The sequence below is a fragment of the Mastomys coucha genome, unplaced genomic scaffold, assembly GCF_008632895.1.
Source record: "Mastomys coucha isolate ucsf_1 unplaced genomic scaffold, UCSF_Mcou_1 pScaffold3, whole genome shotgun sequence".
Lineage (NCBI taxonomy): Eukaryota > Metazoa > Chordata > Mammalia > Rodentia > Muridae > Mastomys > Mastomys coucha.
Window position 1 is genome coordinate 6,668,399 of NW_022196909.1, and position 17,925 is coordinate 6,686,323.

General features: G+C 45.9%; 1 protein-coding gene across 9 annotated transcripts in view; it reads left to right on the plus strand.

Moving 5' to 3' along the window:
* The window catches only part of Slc22a16 (solute carrier family 22 member 16), a 37,340-nt gene that overhangs the window by 18,816 nt on the left and 599 nt on the right, over positions 1–17,925 (plus strand). For 4 of the 9 annotated variants that reach the window (XM_031347485.1, XM_031347487.1, XM_031347492.1 and 1 more), the window contains exons 6-8: positions 3,497–3,606; positions 7,282–7,381; positions 14,808–15,672. In XM_031347485.1, coding sequence (XP_031203345.1) covers positions 3,497–3,606; positions 7,282–7,381; positions 14,808–15,329 — 732 coding nt within the window. In that variant the 3' untranslated portion in view covers positions 15,330–15,672. Of the gene's footprint in view, positions 1–1,476; positions 1,714–3,496; positions 3,607–7,281; positions 7,382–14,807; positions 15,673–17,925 lie in introns of those variants that run through there. The other 5 variants (XM_031347490.1, XM_031347493.1, XM_031347491.1 and 2 more) reach the window with 4 other exon arrangements.

The following is a 17,925-nucleotide window of genomic DNA, read 5'->3' on the forward strand; positions in this document are numbered from 1 at the left end:
GGGCATGAGAAGGATGGAGAGTGGTCATGAGAGGGATGGAGAGTGGTCATGACAGGGATGGAGAGTGGGCTTGACAGGGATGGAGAGTGGGCTTGACAGGGATGGAGAGTGGTCATGAGAAGGATGGCCCGGGAGGGGTGAACCAGAGGAGCCTCTTCAGAGAGCAGCCCTCTTCAGAGCACTTCATGAAGCCACACCAACACCCTTCTAGAAACCTCTAGACTAATCTCCTGAACAAAGACATATCTGACTTTTAGAACCTCTATGCAGGGGTAGCATAGAGGGGGTAAACAGGTAGTTTCACATCACATGGTTTAGCTTAGCATAGTATGTGTGACAGAGAGCACTGGGGGGTCAAGTATCAGGAATTGAGCTGTAAGCCGCAGCACAGACTAAATTTTAACTCAGTCCAGATAAAGCTGCAGGGTTTGGGGATGTGTGGCTCAGTTTGGGCTGTGGGATCTGGTCTACAGGTACAGGCTAACCCTGAATAAAGGAGCTATGAGGACATCTGAATAATTTCTGCCTTCCCACAGTCGGGGCCAGTATAAGATATAGTGTATACATTAACTTTCTGAGCAATTTGAATTTAAAAATTTATATTTTATTATTTTAAAAATTACATGTATGTGTATGTATGTGCCTATGTGCAGGCATGTACATGGTGCCTGTGGGAACTAGAGACACTGGATCCCCCTGAAGCCAAAACTGTAGGCAGTTGTGAGCCATCTGAGAGTGCTGGGTCTCGAATTTGAGTCTTATGAAAGAGCCATTTCTCCAGCTCCAAGAACCTCTTTTTTTGTTTGTTTTGTTTTGTTTTTTGTTTTTTTGAGACAGGGTTTCTCTGTGTAGCCCTGGCTGTCCTGGAACTCACTCTGTAGACCAGGGTGGCTTTGAACTCAGAAATCCGTCTGCCTCTACCTCCCAAGTGCTGGGATTAAAGGTGTGCACCACCACCGCCAGGCTTGTTTTTTGTTTTTGTTTTTAATTAAAAAAGTTTTTACAAGACTTTCTTCTCTCATATATTGCACCCTGACTGCAGTTACCCTCCCTTGCCCCACTCCAGTCTCTCCCTCTCCCCTTTCCTCTCCCCCAGATCCACGATCCACCTCCCCGATGGGTCCCTCAGGCTTCCCGGGGTCATCAACTAGACTCTGAACAATAAACTACAGTAAGATCAGATACAAACCATCACATCAAGGCTGGGTGAGGCAACCCAGTAGGAGAGAAGGGGTCCCATGAGTAGGCAAAAGAGTCAGGGACAGTCTCCACTCCCACCACCAGGGTTCCCCACCCCCACCCCAAGGTAGTCAACCATAACATGCAGAGGACCTAGGACCTAGGTCAGATCCTACAGGCCCCTTGATCTCTGTGAGCCCCCATGAGTCCTGGTGAGCTGATTTTGTGGGCCATAGTCTCACGATGGTATCCCTGACCCCTCTGGTTTCTCTGATCCTTCCTCCCTCTCATCTGCAGGACTTCCCAAGCTCAGCCTAATACTTGGCTGCGGTGCTCTACATCTGCTTCTCTCAGTGGCTGGGAAGTCTCGCTGCTCTCTGATGACGATTCTGCTAGGCTCTGGTCCCAGAGCACTCTGCAGGCAGAACAACCATAGGTAGAAGGTTTTTGTTTTTGGTTTTGGTTTTGATTTTTCGAGACAGGGTTTCTCTGTATAGACCTGGCTGTCCTGGAACTCACTCTGTAGACCAGGCTGGTGTCGAACTCAGAAATCCACCTGCCTTTGCCTCCCAAGTGCATTTCCACTGCCCGGCTGAAACTTTTTTGTGGCTGGGTTGGTGTCTCAATCCCTCCACTTGAGGCCTTGTCTGGCCGAGAATGAGAAGTGCTCCTCTACACCACAGAGGCAGTGTTTCCCCTGCTCTATTCTGGTGAACCACAGCACGTGTAGTCATGGTGTCATGAAGACACCCCACCTGAATGCTACCTGAGCCTGCATTTTACTCCTGATTTGGAAATAGTGGTCATTATAGCTATACCTTAGAATAGTTTGTGTCATTTTCTTCAACAATTACCTTTATTAAATGACAGTGTACCAACTTTAGAGCAAAGCATACCGCTTGAAAGTTATGTCATAAGTTACATCCTTTAATGGCCACACTACTGGATCATCAAGGCTGGTGAACCAAATGTTTTACGTTACCGAATTTACAAATGATTGGCACACAGTTAGTATGACTAAAACTATGCAGGGCAGGGCAGCCTCCGCCAGCCCGAGAAAAGTTCATCCACGTCTTTTAAAAGGTAGCCGAGATGGCTTGATGTCGTCTCCTTTTGGATCTAGCGGAATCGCAAGAACTTTACATCTTTTAATATAGGAGAGAAGAAAGGGAAGAGGCTGCTGGAGACTTGTAGAATTAGAAGTTGTACTAATACAGCTTCTAACATAGAATACACTTCTTGTAGTTACTCACAACTTCAAACGTATTCCCTTAACTAGAACTCCTCCTCAAAGACAGTGTCAACATAGTGGAAGTTATTATTATTATTACCATTATTATTACTTTATTCACACTAACTGGGGCTTAGACCTGTAACTCAGTGCTTTTGTGCTTGCCTGGCATGTGGGGGCCATGCATTCAGTCTCTAGCATTGGAAAAACAGAGACAAGGCAGGATGCCGGCTCACTCAGCATACATTGCACGTGGTAACGGTGACACTAGCAGTTTTAAGAGGTACCCCAAAACCTTACGACTTAACAGAATGTGCTGTGCATGCAGAGAGGGTAGTGTGATGGGTGTCTAGCTAGAGTGAGAGACCCCCGGGCTGCCACCATTATTTCTCTATTATTGTGTTTTATATGTAAACATGTTTTGCCTGTGGGTATTTCTGTGTACCATGTGTGCATGCCGGGGCGGGCTGGGAACCCAGAAGAGGGTGTCTGATCCCCAGGGACTGGAGCTGCAGAGGGCTGCAGTGGATGTGGATGCTAGGAACCCTAATCTAGGTTCTCTGCAAGAGCATCAAGTGGTCTAACCTGAGGCACCTGCTGTCCACCTCCAGAGGAGGGAGAAGCAGCCGAGCGCAGAAGGTCCTCATGAGCTACCCTTGGAGACGGCAGTCAGTGGGTTAGGGACCGGCAGGTTTCAGGAATGTAGACACTTTTACAGGGTTGTGTTCAGAGACCTAGCTTACTCTCCCCAAATGCAGGTTTTGCTTTGAGGGCTCCTTTCAGTCTGTCAGTGACTGGTGCTGGCAATTCTGCTTAGGGGAGTGTCACTCAGCCAGGATCTCCTTCCTGACAGGTTTTCAGTCCTTCCAGGGTGAGGGGAGGACACATTCAAGACTTCCCCCCTAAAACCCACAAAGACAGAAAGCTTTTGCAGCCCACGAGTAGAGTTTGGAAAATAAATGCAGACAGAAAATTGAAAACTCCGTTGTTCTCAAACATGCTGGTAGAATAAGGAAGTTTTAAGTGATTTTAATGATGTAATATTTTCCTTTTGTGTGTGTGTATGCACACCTCCCAACCCCCCAGAATTACAAGACTGTGAAAAGAATGGTAGCTTTGGTTGCCAAAATTGTTATAGGCTCCGTATTCGCCTTTATTTATCTTTATACGGCCGAGCTGTATCCAACAACTGTAAGGTAAGAATTCTTATTTTTCTGTTGGATCCTTGTTACTTTTTACTTGCATGTCATTTCACCATATTTGGTTTTTAAATACAAATGCGCTCTTTCTGTGGATGGTCCCCCAGATCTCTGAGATATGGGGGAATTCCATGACGGCGATAATTTTGACTCTAAGCCACTGTTTTGTAGCTCATTAGCAAGGACACTGAGGGGTTGATTTGAAGTAACACTATTAAGCTGACACCGTCGTATATAAAATGGGTGTCTGCTGACTCTACGTAGAACACGAGGCTGTTTTTCCATGTGTGCCTCTCAGTGTCCTGCTGGTGGGCATATGCATTGCTAGGGTGGGGTGGCTAACCAGCAGACCCTCACTTTGTCATAATTCAGTGGGCACAGAGTCAAAGTGTTGGGACACTCGAGGCCATTCTCGGCTGACCTCTGGTGCTTTATCACCATGATTCACAAGACCCAAGCTCTGGGGACACTGGGTAGCTTTCATCTTCCTATGGGGTGCCAGTTTTATCGAATTAGGACCCCTTATTTTAACATAACCTCTCCTTTAATGACCCTGTCTCCTAAGTCTAAGATACTGTGCGGGGGGTGTAGACTTTAACATCTGCATTTTGAGGGGACACCATTTATCCCCTGACAACAAGACCCTGGCTCCCTGAGACTACCTCATCAGGGACATCCCCAGGCTGTAAGAAACTCTGAGGCAACTGACATAAAATCCCAGCCCTGGGTCTCCACACTACACGTGCAGATGCCCCAGGAGGAGAGCTGGATTTAAGACAAGTTTATGGGTGACTCTGAGCCACTGCCTGCTTTCTTTGGGGTCTCAGCCACCCAGGGCCCTCCAGCCCCTTGAAGACCCTCACCAGCATTTCCCATGAGAACAGCGTGTGACATACACAGGTCCTTTGGAAGCTCTGGTGATGTCCTGGAGTCTCCTTTTGGTCTGGGTGGATGCAGGAGAGCATCCTATGACTCCCACAGCTCCCACTGCAGCCCCTTGTGTCTGTACTGAGGCTGGAGACTGCATACCCCTGCCTCTAGACACATGGTTTAGACTTTCCCCACTTTGTTTATGGAATCATCTTGAATTTTAAAGTTTCAATAGTGGTTAGTGTTACAACAACACCATGAAAGGCCCACGCCCCAGTTTTCCCTAGAAAGATCTAGAATAGTTTCCTGTTGACAGACCTCTCCTAAACCCTATAAGTGAATTTCCATACTACCCACTTAATCCCGTAATTCCACCTCTGACCCTTCCTCCCTCCCTTCCTCCTTCCCTGTATAGTCCATCAAATCCAGAGCCTTACACATGCTAAGCAAGGCCTCTACCCACTGAGTTGTATCCATAACCACCCCACCCCCATTCCTTTTTAATTTTGAGACAGAGTCTTGCTAAATTGCCCAGGCTGATCCTGAATTTGCACTGTGTCCCGGGCAGGCCTTGAACGTATGCTTCTCTTGCCTTAGCTTCTCTGAGTGCTAGGACTACAGGCATGTACCAAGATACCTGGGAGAGGCTTTTATTTTCTAAGGAAAACCAATATTTCTTAGCCTATAAAAAAGGCCAGTGTTAATGGTGCTAAAGAAGAACCTGGCATTAAGCTTTTTGCAAAGGCCCTGGCTCACTGCTTACTCAGCTTCCCCAAATAAGTATCCACCACCCCAGTTGTCTGAGTGTATTGGTGGGTTTCTCTTCCTCCCTCCAGGTCACCCAGATTATTTGTGTGTATATGTGTGTGTTGTGTGTGTGTGTGTATGTGTGTGTGTGTGTATGTGTGTGTGTGTGTGTGAATCTAATAAACATGCCTTCCTTACCCCTCAAAATGATTCTGAAGGTTGGTATCATGGTCTCCAGTCTAAAGATTGTGGAGCAATGAGATTAGGTTCAAAGGACTCAGATCTCCATTACTGGGCCTTTCCCCCACTTTTTCAGTGGGAATGTGTAAGAACATTTATGAAAACAAATCTGGGCACTGGCAAGGGATGGGCTGCTTGCCCAAAACTCAGGAACAGAGTGGGGAAAGCGTTGAGGGCAGGGGCTTCTGGGAGTCCTTTCGGATCACTCCAGGACAGTGCTCAGCAACTGACAGGATGGAACATAGACCCTGTAAGGGGTCTTTGGGGACACTGTGTAACAGAACACGGAGGAAGGGCATTTGCTTGTCAAACTCAGACTGGCACCCCGATGGCGCTGCAGAGAAGAGAATGCTCTGTTAAAATGGGGCACGTGGTTTGCCGTGGCCTCTGGGTGCCTCTGAGCACTTGGCTGGATTTCTGCCCAGTCTGGGGTGGGGGTGAAGGGAACTGTGGGCTCCCCTAGTTCCAAATCTACTCACAGCATATGCATCTGCTGAGAGAATGCATATTATATGCAAAAAGATGGCTATCCAATCGAACCATGTTGGTTGGTATTGCCATTATGTATGTGATGGTATTCGTAAGACCATTTTTTATTTATTTGGCTGGTTTACAGCCACAGGTATATCTCCTCAAAAATAAGCTAGACAGGAAAGAAGAAAGGAAAGGATAGAAGGAGGGAAGGAAATGACAGGTTGCGGGGAGGAAGGGAAGAAGGGAGGAAAAGGGGAAAGAAGGGGAAGAAGAGCCCAGCATATGATTTATTTATTTTAAAGATTTATTTATTTATTATATGTAAGGACACTGTAGTTGACTTCAGACACTCCAGAAGAGGGCGTCAGATCTCATTATAGATGGTTGTGAGCCATCATGTGGTTGCTGGGTTTTGAACTCAGGACCTTCGGAAGAGCAGTCAGTGCTCTTAAACTGCTGAGCCATCTCGCCAGCCCCGCATGTAAATATTTAATACAAGACATCTTTAACAGATTCTGTAGGCTTCCTGAACATCTGAAGATCTGCTTATGTGTGAATTCTTTCTCAGAGGAGCATCAAACTTTAATAGCTGAGTTACTTACAAATGTGTACGACCTAGAAAAGATAAAGTACCATTGACTTTTTTTTTTTTTACACTGTAGCCTAGGGTGGGCTTATACGCTAACCGTAGCCCTAATATTCCTCCTTTGGGTTGTCTCCTGAGTCAAGTCCTCGACTCCGTGGCGTGTATCTGTACAGTAGCCCTTACAACTGCAGGTTATAATTCTAGCTCCAGGGGATCCAGCACCTGTACACATGTGGCACGTGTGTGCATACTCTCACACACAATCCAAAACGAAAAGTTAAAATAAGTCTCAGCCGGGTGGTGGTGGCACACGCCTTTAATCCCAGCACTTGGGAGGCAGAGGCAGGTGGATTTCTGAATTCGAGGCCAGCCTGGTCTACAGAGTGAGTTCCAGGACAGCCAGGGCTACACAGAGAAACCGTCTCGAAAAACCAAAAAAAAAAAAAAATATATATATTGCTTGACATTAATAGGGCAGTCCATAGACAAATATTTTGTTCTCAAATTCCCATTTCCTACCCTGAACAAATCTGCCCGATCCTTGATATTAAGCTGGATCTGTAATCACACAAGCCTCGTTTAAACAGTAGACCGATGTCAGTTTATGCTTTTCTTATGTGCATGCTCATACACAGCTGTCTCATACAATGAAGGTAGAAGCCATTGGTGGTGTATCTGAGGTTCGGGCTCTCCCCACCCTGTGCTTTGCTTGTTTCCGGTAGCTGCTTGTGTATTAACTGTCCTGGTGTTTTCAGGTGCTTGGCTGTAGGGAGCAGCAACATGGTGTCCCACGTGGCAAGCATGGTCATCCTGCTCACTACTCAATTCTCCAAAGTCTGGATCTTCCTGCCACAGGTGCTTATCGCTTCTGAGACACTGGGGTAGCACACAGGCAGCACAGCCGCTGGGCCGTTTCTCTTCCTTCCTTCCTTCCTCCCTCCCTCCCTTTCTTCTTTCCTACCTTTCTTCCTTCTCCCCTCCCTCCTCTTCCTTCCTTCCTCCCCTTCCTTCCTTCCTCCCTCCCTCCCTCTCTCCTCTCTCTTCATTCCTTCCTTTCTTTGTTCCTCCCTCCTTTCCTTCCTCTCCCTCCCTCTCTCCCTTTTTCTCTTCCTCTCTCTCTTCTTTTCTCTCTCTCTCTCTCTCTCTCTCTCTCTCTCTCTCTCTCCTTCCCTCCCTCCCTCCCTCCCTCCCTCTCTTTCTTTCTTGGAAGGCCACTATTATCTCTGTATAGTGGAGGTCTGTAGAAACAAGCTAGCTCACCAGAGAGTAAGTAGGGAGGTGGGGGTGGTTTTATTGTCCATTCTACTTTGCTCTTAACCAGGAGCCAACAGCACTCCAGCAGGGGAGCTCTACCCATGTCACCAGCACTCAGCTCTGCCCCTGCCTCTGCACTGCCCCCCCCCCGTAGTGGGTCTGCTGCTCTGGGAAAGTTTGGAGGGTGCCTGCTCCCTCAAGGACTCTGTGGTACCCTGAAAGGCTTTCTGTGGGTGAGGCTTCCTTCGCTTTGAGTTCTCCTGGTCCTGGCCATGTGAGCTGTTAGTTTTGGTTTGGAAAGTGAAGCGGCTTTGCTCAGAGCAGCATGGAAGGACTGGGAGGGTGAATGGATCACCATTATACCCAGGTCTACATGGCTTTTCCAATCAGGAGGAATCTGGGGCTGGGAGGAGGAAGGCAGAGATGGTGGTACATGACACTTCCATTCTGGGACTTGGGATCCTCAGCATAATGGCCTTCTTCCTCCAGATCCTCCCTGTGGAGTTGTTCTCTATGCTTCTTGGTCTTTCTTAGTGCCCATTCCTCTTCTGACTGTGCTTTCTTCAAGATTTCAATGTGCCCCTCCTCCATCTCTTTCAACTTTCAAATGTGTCTTACAACTAGGCTCCTGGCTATTCTTTCTGGACATCTTTGAAGCTGTGATTTGCAGATGATCTTCTTCTTGCCTCCTACTTTTAGCCAAGTCAGTGACTTCAAGCACAACACATGAACACAGCCTCTTCTCCATCCGACAGTACTTTCCTACTTCACCTCACACCTGATGTCGCAGCTCTCACTGACCTGAAGAACTGCCTTCTTATTGCTTGAATTTGTGTATGTGTGTGCAGGTGCCCTTTGTGTTGGTGTGTGTGCATGGATGTGTGTACAGAGGCCAGAGGTCAACCTCAGGCATTCCAAAGGAGCCACCCATCTTTGAGGTTGGATTGCTTATTGACTTTGGGATTACCAAGTACTCTAGGATGGATGGACAACCAGCTCCATGGGATCTCCCCATCTCTGTCCCCACAATGCTGGGATGGCAAGTATGCACTACCACTAGCCTTTTTGTGTGGGTTCTGAGGAGTAAATTGATGTCTTCATGCTGTGTAGATAACATTTTATTAACCGAGCTTACTCTTCAACACCATGCCAATATATTTTTGTAAAATATACTAGCACAACCTCAGGAGAAGCCAAAGTTTTGAGTCCCACCAATATCATCTTGTATATATAAGTGGAAAGCAAATTACTATTTGGGAATTAATGGCCTGAAGGAGAAACTCCCACATCCTGGGAACAAGTGCTCAGCGAAGTCTGGTTCTTCGGGGTTCCAGAGCCCAACTTCTTTCACCAGCTGATCCTAGGCTGAGAAATAGCTGTGGTCAGTGTGACTTACTTTTTCTCCCGCTCTGGACACATTGGCAAGTGTTCCTGGTTGGGGGCTGTAGCTTTAACTTTTAACTTTTTCAAAGCCTACTTTTAATGTTGGTTTTAAACACCTTAACATCTCTTCTAGTATACCAAAAAGAAAGGATATGGGGGAAGTGGACCTGTTTATAAATGGAGCAATTCCTATCTGTGCTGTCAGGAAATCAACAATGGCAGCCAGATCCACTCTCAAACACTTCCTGATATACCAGCCGTCCAGTTCGGTAGAGCTGGGATAGAAGACATGAGTCAGCAGGAACAGCTAGGCCTCAGCTGAATTGGCATGAGTCAGCAGAAGGGACCAGGGCCAATAGGAATGCCAGGAGAAGTTCTCAGCTGTGCCTCTCTTGATGAAGTGAAGACTCAAGACCAAGAAGTGTTAGCTATGCAAGCAAGCTCAGCCCAGCCTCCGTCAGTGTCACTGTCCACTGAGCCCTATGTATACTCCCTCCAAACAGCTTATGTCCTCCACGGGTCTTGCCTCAACACGTGAGTCTGTCTCTGCCAATCTGCCTGAGTCTACTAAAGTGACAAGAAGCCACAACATATCACCAGAATTTTTGGTGCATTTCTCTCTGTGGAGTCCCAACAAATGGAGCTCAACTACACAATGTAAGGCAGACTAATACATGTATGTCATTAGCAAAGACTCCTTTATCACGTGTCTTTCACATGCTTACTTTAATGAAACATCCTTTCACCTGTGTCTGCTTCATTGAATGTTTCCTTCGGGAGTCCGACTTAGCCTTTCACCTGTGTCAGCTTCAGCAAAATGTTCCTTCACATGTCTGCTTTAGCAAAACATCCTTTCACCTGTGTCCACTTCAGGAAAACACTCCTTCACATGTTTGCCCAAGGAAACCATCCAACACAACTGAGTTTCCAAAGGATCTTTAAGTTTCCACTTCAGAGGACTATCCTGTATTAAATATTAAGAGAAAGTGGTGGCCATGGTAAAGGAGACACATTATCTCCAAGCTCAAAACTGTTATGCGAAGTGAAAAGTATATGCTGGGGTACAAAGTAAACCACAAAGATGGTCAGATGAATAAAGTGAAATTGATCATTCTTGCTAATAACTGCCTAGTAATAAAGAAATGAGAATTACGTGATGTGCCTTGTTGGACCAAACTGATGTGATACAGAAAACATTACAATGCATCCAGCTCTTATTGATCCAAGTATTTTGAAATCATTGATAGCTTGCCAGAACAGATTGGAATAAAATTAGCTATGCAAATTTAACTTGGGAGAACTTGTTTATAGAAAAAGAAAGAATATGGGTGTGCAGAGTTCAGAGGTTGACCTCAGGGATGCACACAGAAGGTGATCAGGGAAAGTCCACTGCCCATTTTAAGGCAGGGAACCTTATGAAAGCATCTCCTTTGAGCTAGCACTTTTTTTTTCTTTTAGAAAGGGAAGAAGGGAAAGAGGGAAGGAGGAAGGGAGGGAGAGAAGGAGGCAGAGATCAAAATGTTCTTTAAAACAAGGAGCAAAAATCACAAAAAGAAGACATACAAATAAAGCTACAAATAAGACATAAAAGCAAACTACTATAAAGTCACACAAAAAGTTGTAGGGAAGGATATTTACAAAGGTGTTTTAAAGTCTATAGAATAAAAACAATCTTTTATTTAACAGATTCAGATGTTATTTTTTTTTTGTATAAAAAAGATACTGCTGTTTCCTCACATACAAGCAAGAAAAGAGACCTGCAGGAAATAATTAGCAAAAGTCACACACCTTAAAAGTGACTAAATGTGGTGGTTTGAATAAGAATGCCCCCCCAGCGACCCCCCCCCCTTCAATAGATTCACCAGGGAGTAGCAGTATTTGAAAGGATTAGGAGTTGTGACCTGGCTGGAGGGAGTGTGTCACTGGGGTTGGGCTTTGAGCTCTCAAAAGCTCAAGCCAGTCTTGACTCTTCCTGCTGCCTGCATGTCTGGATGTAGACTTCTCAACTGCTTCTCCAGCACCATGTCTGCCTGTGTGTTACCATGCTTCCCACCTGGACTGAACCTTGGAAACTGTAAGCCAACTCCAATTAAATGTTTTCTCTTATAAGAGTTGTCATTGTCATGGTGCCTCTTTACCATGCAGTGGAACAGTGACTAAGAAGTGAACAGTGACAGAAGTTGGTACCAGGGACTGAGGTTTTGCTGTGACAGACCTGCCCATGCTGCTTGTGGACTTTGGATTAGGAAAGTAGCTGAATGCTTTAAGCAGAGCTTAGTGGGTCCTACTAGTAAGAATGTGAAAGACAGTGGTGCTGAAAGAAATTCAGATTATAATGGCCCAGCTCCAGGTGTTTCAGAGGGTTAGAAAATAAGTAAGTGCCCTAGAAATCATTCCTGTGGCTACCTGAGGCTACACTGAACAGTTTTGGATTAATGGTGTTGGCAGAAGAGATTTTGAGACAGCCTAGTATTGACTGTGTCACATGGTTATTAGTGGTCAGTCTTATGCAGATCTATAATGAAAAGGAACAAACTGAACAAGGAAAAAAAAAAACCAAACCAAATATCCAGTTTGAAGAGAAAAGTAGCACCATGAAGTACAGTGGAGATGAGCTGAGGAGCTGAAGAGATTAAAGAGAACCCTGATGCTAAGAGGACAAAGGGAGTGGTGACCTCAGGGCAAGGCCTCACCCAGCTCAATTTCCGACTTGTGAAAGAGAATTAATCAAACGTTTAAGCAGTGAAGGAAACCATAGAAATTGGAAAGCTGATGAAAGTGTATTTGAAGTTCAGTCCCAGCAAATAGAAGAATTTGTCACCTTAGGTCACATTAGAGTCAAGGACGCAAGAAGGGGGCTGTGGAATCTCCCTCTACAGCTAAGGAAAGTTGCTAAGGCCAGGCATGTTTTAGGAGTGTCCCTGCATGGAGGCCCAGAGAAGACATCATGTGGAGAGGATGGAGCCTGGATTGCTTTGGAGACCCCAAGAAGTTGGAGATGTCAGAGCCATGGGATACCTGCCAAGGACAGCTGCAGACCGGGTGTGCAGCCAGCCCAAGAGAGAGAAACGTTGTACAGCCAACAAAGTTAGGAGGAGTTGGAGTTCTGAAGAGCACTTTGACGTCAGACATAGAGATACAGAGTTTGGAATTTGCCGTGCTGGTTTTCAGTCTTACCTAGGTACCCTGCTAGGTGAAAAAGCAGAAATGAAAGGAAAAGCCTGTAATCCCAAGACTTCCAGGCATCTGGGAGGGGAGAAGAGCTAACACTGACAGCCAGAGATAGGTATGGCTGGAGTGTGGGGCATGAGAGTGTGCTGCTAACCCAGGCTAGGGTCAGAGAGGCTCCTGCAGGGAGGGACCTTTTGTCTGTATACAGAGTCCAGAGACAGTTAGCCAGGTGAAGTAGATAGACTTCATGCACAGAGAACAGAAAAGCAGAGGTTTGGAGGGAAAGGGGACACTGGATACAGGAACTGTGGCTAGTAACTGTTGCATAGAGCCTGGGAAGATGGCAAACAGCCCAGAAGATTATCTCCTGTGATAATGACAGCTAGTGTGTATTGGCTGTGCATCATGAGCCAGGCACTGTTCTCAGCTTCAACTACATCACCACCTCGGTAGTCACTGTAGACAGGCATCATATACCTTTCATGCGTGTGCCATGAGTGCATTCCCATGAGTGTATCCAGTGGGGTTGAATGTGTGGAGGCCAGAGGTTGGTACCAGGATTCTTCTTCAACTATTCTCTGCACTTTAAAGACATCATTGGTGCGTGTTGTGTGAGGTGTGCATAGGGTTATGAGCACCACAGCTTGTGTGCAGAGCTCAGAGGATAGCTCTGTAGTGCCTTTATGTGCATTCTAAAGATTGGGCTCATGTTTGTCAGACTTTCTCGGCAAATACCTTTATTTACTGATCCATCTTTCTGGTCCTCCATCTTATATTTGAGGCAGGGTCTCTCCCTGAAATGGAGCTTGCTGACTTGTCTATGCTGCCAGACAATGATCCAGGGATCCAGCTGCCTCCATTTCCTCCAATGCATGCCACTCTACGTGGTCTTTTATGCAGGAGCTGGGGATCCAAACTTAAGTCCTTGTGCTTGTGCAGCAGACACGACACATTACTGATTGAGCACTGTTTCCCCCAGCACCAGTAGGTGCCATTCTTAGTTCCATCTTATAGATAAGGAAGCTGAGGATATTAAGTAACTCATCCAAGATCCAAGAGGTGCCAAGTGGCCAGAACTTGGGCAGAGTGGGTATATGGATGATAATGGCTTAAGACTGGTTTTTATTGAGGGAGACAGACACCAGGGAGGAAAAAGTGAGTTGTGGGAAGGATGGAGGACTACTGGGGACAGTGACAAAGAAGGCTGAGGAGTAAGTGAGAGCAGAGAGTCTTCCCAGAAGGGAGGATCTGCCTGACTAGCAGGGCAGAGGCCTGTTGTGGGGTTTTTCAGGTTTGTGGAATGAGGAGAGCTGGTCAGGGTGGTAGGCTGGAGGAAGAATTGAGGACTTGTCTACTGCTTGGCTGGCAATTATTGCCATGTGGCATGGTAAGGATCCCAGCATTCTGGAGGCTGAGGCAGGAGGATTGTGAATTTGTGATTGGCCTAAGCTGCATAGCGAGATCCTATGAGCTTTTATAGGAAATTTGATCCATAGGTCCTCCCATGCCATGCAGTGATGAATTCTGTCTTTGTTTCCCCTAATTTCTGTAGGTTCCAATTCATTGGAAGTTCCATTTATTTATTCGTTCCTCTTCCTCATCATTTACTGATATAATGGCTATAAAGATTTTATCACAGGCATCCATTTTGGTGTCCACCAGTCATTTGTCTCTGACTCCAGTCCCTGGAGGATAAGTCCTCAGTTTCCCCTGACTCATCTACTTTCTACCCAGAAATGTACAGCCATGACCATCTCATTGGTGTGTTACGACTGACTGCATTGTGGCTCTGTAACCTGCCTATGCAGGCTTTCAAGTCACCTTTACTACCTAATCTTGGCAGAGCAAACATCTCTTGGCTTCCTTGTGCGGGTGTTCAAGGTCTTATGGTTTTCGGCTTTAAAATACCCTCTCTCACCCCTCTTCTCATGGCAATATCCAGCTTGGCCCAGAGATTGTTGTCCTGCTAGCAGTAATCAATAAATCCTTTACTTATAATTGTATTGAATCTGTGATCTTTTCCCAGGGGTCAGAAACTCCATGACACTGGATGGTGTAGTGTTCCTGACGAGTGTTCAGGGTTGATAGCTTGAGCCTGGCTTCTGTATATCTTGGCATCTAGAAAAAAGATGCAAGGCCCCACCCCCGATGCTGTAGTTCCTAGGGCAGTTTGCAAGGGAAGTAATGCAAGCAGGAGCTGGCTCTTCTTGGCCAGATGCTCCTCAGTTGTTTGTGAATGAATGAATTGGGATTGAACTTTGATGATGTTAAAGTGAACTCCCAGCCTGGCACAGGCACCTAAAGACCTCAGTAAACACATTAACGTATAATGTCAGTCCCAACTCTGTTGCCCTCTGAATAGGGTCCAGTACTTCTTATTCTCTGATTCTTTTTTTGTGTGTCATTGTTATTGCTATTTATTTATTTATTTATTTATTCATTCATTCATTCATTCACTTTACATATTGTCTAGATTTTGTTTGGGATCCTGACCATACTGAGTGGACTGCTGTCACTGAAGCTTCCAGAAACCCAGAACACACCAATGACATCTACCTGGGAGACAACAGAACAGCAGGTGCCAGAAAACAAGGATAGTTTAGGCGAAGCCCCTCCTGTTATTTCTGAGAGGCAGGATTCAGGCAAAGCCCTTTCTTTTGCTGAGAGGTGGGGATTAATCAAAGCCCCTTCTGGTGCTGGGAAGAAGGGTTCAGGCAGAGCCCCTCTTGAGGATAAGAGTTGGGGTTCAGGCAGAGCTCCTCCTGAGGCTGGGAAGAGGGGTTTAGGCGGAGCCTCTCTTGAAGATGAGAGTGGGGGTTCACATAGAGCTCCTCCCAAAGATGAGAGGGGTAGTTCAGGTAGAGTCTCTCTTGAAGATGAGAGTTGGGGTTCAGGCAGAGCCCTTCCTAAAGCTGAGAAGTGGGGTTCAGGCAGAGACCCTCCTGAGGCTGAGAGTGGGGGTTCAGACAGAGCCCTTCTTGAAGCTGAGAAGTGAGGTTCAGGCAGGGCCTCTCCTGAGGCTGAGAGTGGGGGTTCAGGCAGAGCCCCTCCTGAGGCTGGGAAGTAGGGTTCAGGCAGAGCCCCTTCTGAAGAGAACACCGACATGGAAAATGAGAAAACATGGAAGTGAGTAACCTGGGGGGGTTCTGATGGTGATAAATAAATGTCTTCTATGGTGCCCAGCCTTGGGGATGTTGACATCAGTTACTTTGTGTTAGAGAGGTGTTATTCTTACTTTCCACATGTTACTTGTGTATCTGCATAAATAATGTTGTGAGAAAGCTTTAAACACTTGTTTTGTAAAAGTAAATGAAATAAAACCAGTATGTTTTGGGGGATGGTTTTGTGCACTGTGTATTCAGAAACTGATTTCTTTGCCCAGAGATTTGGTTACAGCACAGTAGGATTGTCTTGATTACTGAACTATTAATGCTGTATAAAGACTGCTCTCCAATTATCTCTGCTTTGTTAATAAAGAGCTAATCGGCCCATGACTGAGCAGAGAAGGCAGTACCAGTACCAGGGTCCCAGGAAATGAGACATGGGAGAAGGACCATGGGAAAGAGGTTGGAGGTATCCACATGGAGAGATAGGGAGGAGGCATAGGGTCCAGGCGGAGTCGTGATGAGAAGTTCACTAAGGGATTTGCCATGAGGGCACACACTGAGCAGAACAAGCCAGGGTGAGACTAAGATTGAAGGTAAAGGACCATGTGAGTGGGAAATAGATAGCTGAGAGGGTTAGAATAGATGAATATCTCCTAGTCATAGTGCATAAGCTTGTTAATAATAGGTCTTTGTGTCAATTATTTGGGAGCAAAAATGGGTTAGAACAAGAACAGACAAGCCTTACATCCTTAATTACTGTATCTATTTGGCACCCAACATGGGGGCATACAATCCAAGCCTGGTGAAAGGCAGAACAAGCACTCCCCAGGGATAGAGCAGGTCATAGGTACAGAAACCAAAGCCAAATGCATTTCGGACTTCCTAGCAACAGTCTCTGAGGCCAGCATAGAGTGCAATAAACCCCTGCTGTGCACAAAGGTTGGTGTAATGGAGAAACTACTGGGCAAGGAACTAGCTCCTGTGCCTGAAGATTTGCACTAGCACCCAGGAGTCATCGACTTTTAGTGGTTTCCTAGCAACGGCTCTGGGACAAGCCTATTTGGATCTCGGAAGCCTGCGGCACAGGCTAGCAGATCCCAGATCCATGCGTAGCTCTAAGATTAGCCATGAGCTAACACAGCTGGTGGGTTCCAGAGCTGCACTGCATTTCTACCAAAGCATCTGTTCACAGTGGGAAAAGCCTGCCAAGGGGGAGGGGCCCGGCATTGGGTGAGCCCTATTGCTGGGAGGATCTGCAAGGCTGGTGGGGATAAAAGAAGCTGCTGCCAACCAGGAGCCCCAGACCAGAGGCTTGGCATGACCTGACAAACACCAACTTAGGCCAGTGCAACAGGGTGGCTTGAGAGCCCAATACAGATGGCGGAATGCATGCCAGCCTAGAGAGGTCCCCAAACACAGAAGCTGCAGTTTTTTTTTATTTATTTATTTTATGTGTATGAGTACACTGTAGCTGTACAGATGGCCATGTGTGTGGCTGTTGTTCATCTCAGGACCTCTGCCGGCCCCACTCGTTCCCGTGTAATATACTGTAGCTGTCTTCAGACAGCACCAGAAAAGGGCATCAGATCTCATTACGGGTGGTTGTGAGCCACCATGTGGTTGCTGGGATCCGAACTCAGGACCTTCAGAAGAGCAGTCAGTGCTCTTACCCGCTGAGCCATCTCACCAGCCCGAAGCTGCAGTTTCTAACCTCTCCCAGTGAGTGGAAAGACAGGGCAGAACTAATCACTGTAGTGTCCTACCCTAAACAGTAGAGGGAGACGGAACACAGAGAAGAAATTGGAATTGTGCGTAAATGCTAAATAAAAAAAGAGACCGTGTATAAAACATCATAGACAAATAAATAGTTTGAAATTAACAAAATGAAGTCCATAAAGAGAAAATTAAATTAATTAAAAAGAATAGCCACATAAAGATGAAAAAGAGTTTAAGAAAACAAGTATAGGAAACAATATTAAGCCTAGAAAGCACTAAGAGAGAAACAAATAGATACACCTAGAAGATAAAGTCTCCAAAACAAGGAGAGAGAAAAATAAACTGAACTCTCTAGAGGAAGGATAATTAATTAGAGATATTAAAAAACAAAATATTTTCCATGTTAAAAAATGGAAAACACCATAGAAAAAGCATTTGGACCCTGTATAGTTTTGTTTTGACTGTCAACATAAAAGTAATTAAATGTTCAGTAGTGATTACAGTTTTATATATCCCTTAAAGGAAGATCACAATAACGGAGACTCAGATAAGGAGAGGACAGAGAGATGGAACACTAGGTAACAGGCCATAGAACAGAGGTTAGAGGATCCCTTAAATCAGAGTCACGAATCATTAGAAGAATTCAATCTGGATCCTACAGTGGCAGCAGAAAAGATAGCACCAGACAAGGAAAGTCCACACGGGCTTGAGGAATTAGAAAGACAGCCATAGAGACACAATATTCTGAGTTAAGGATCCAGATTCTCC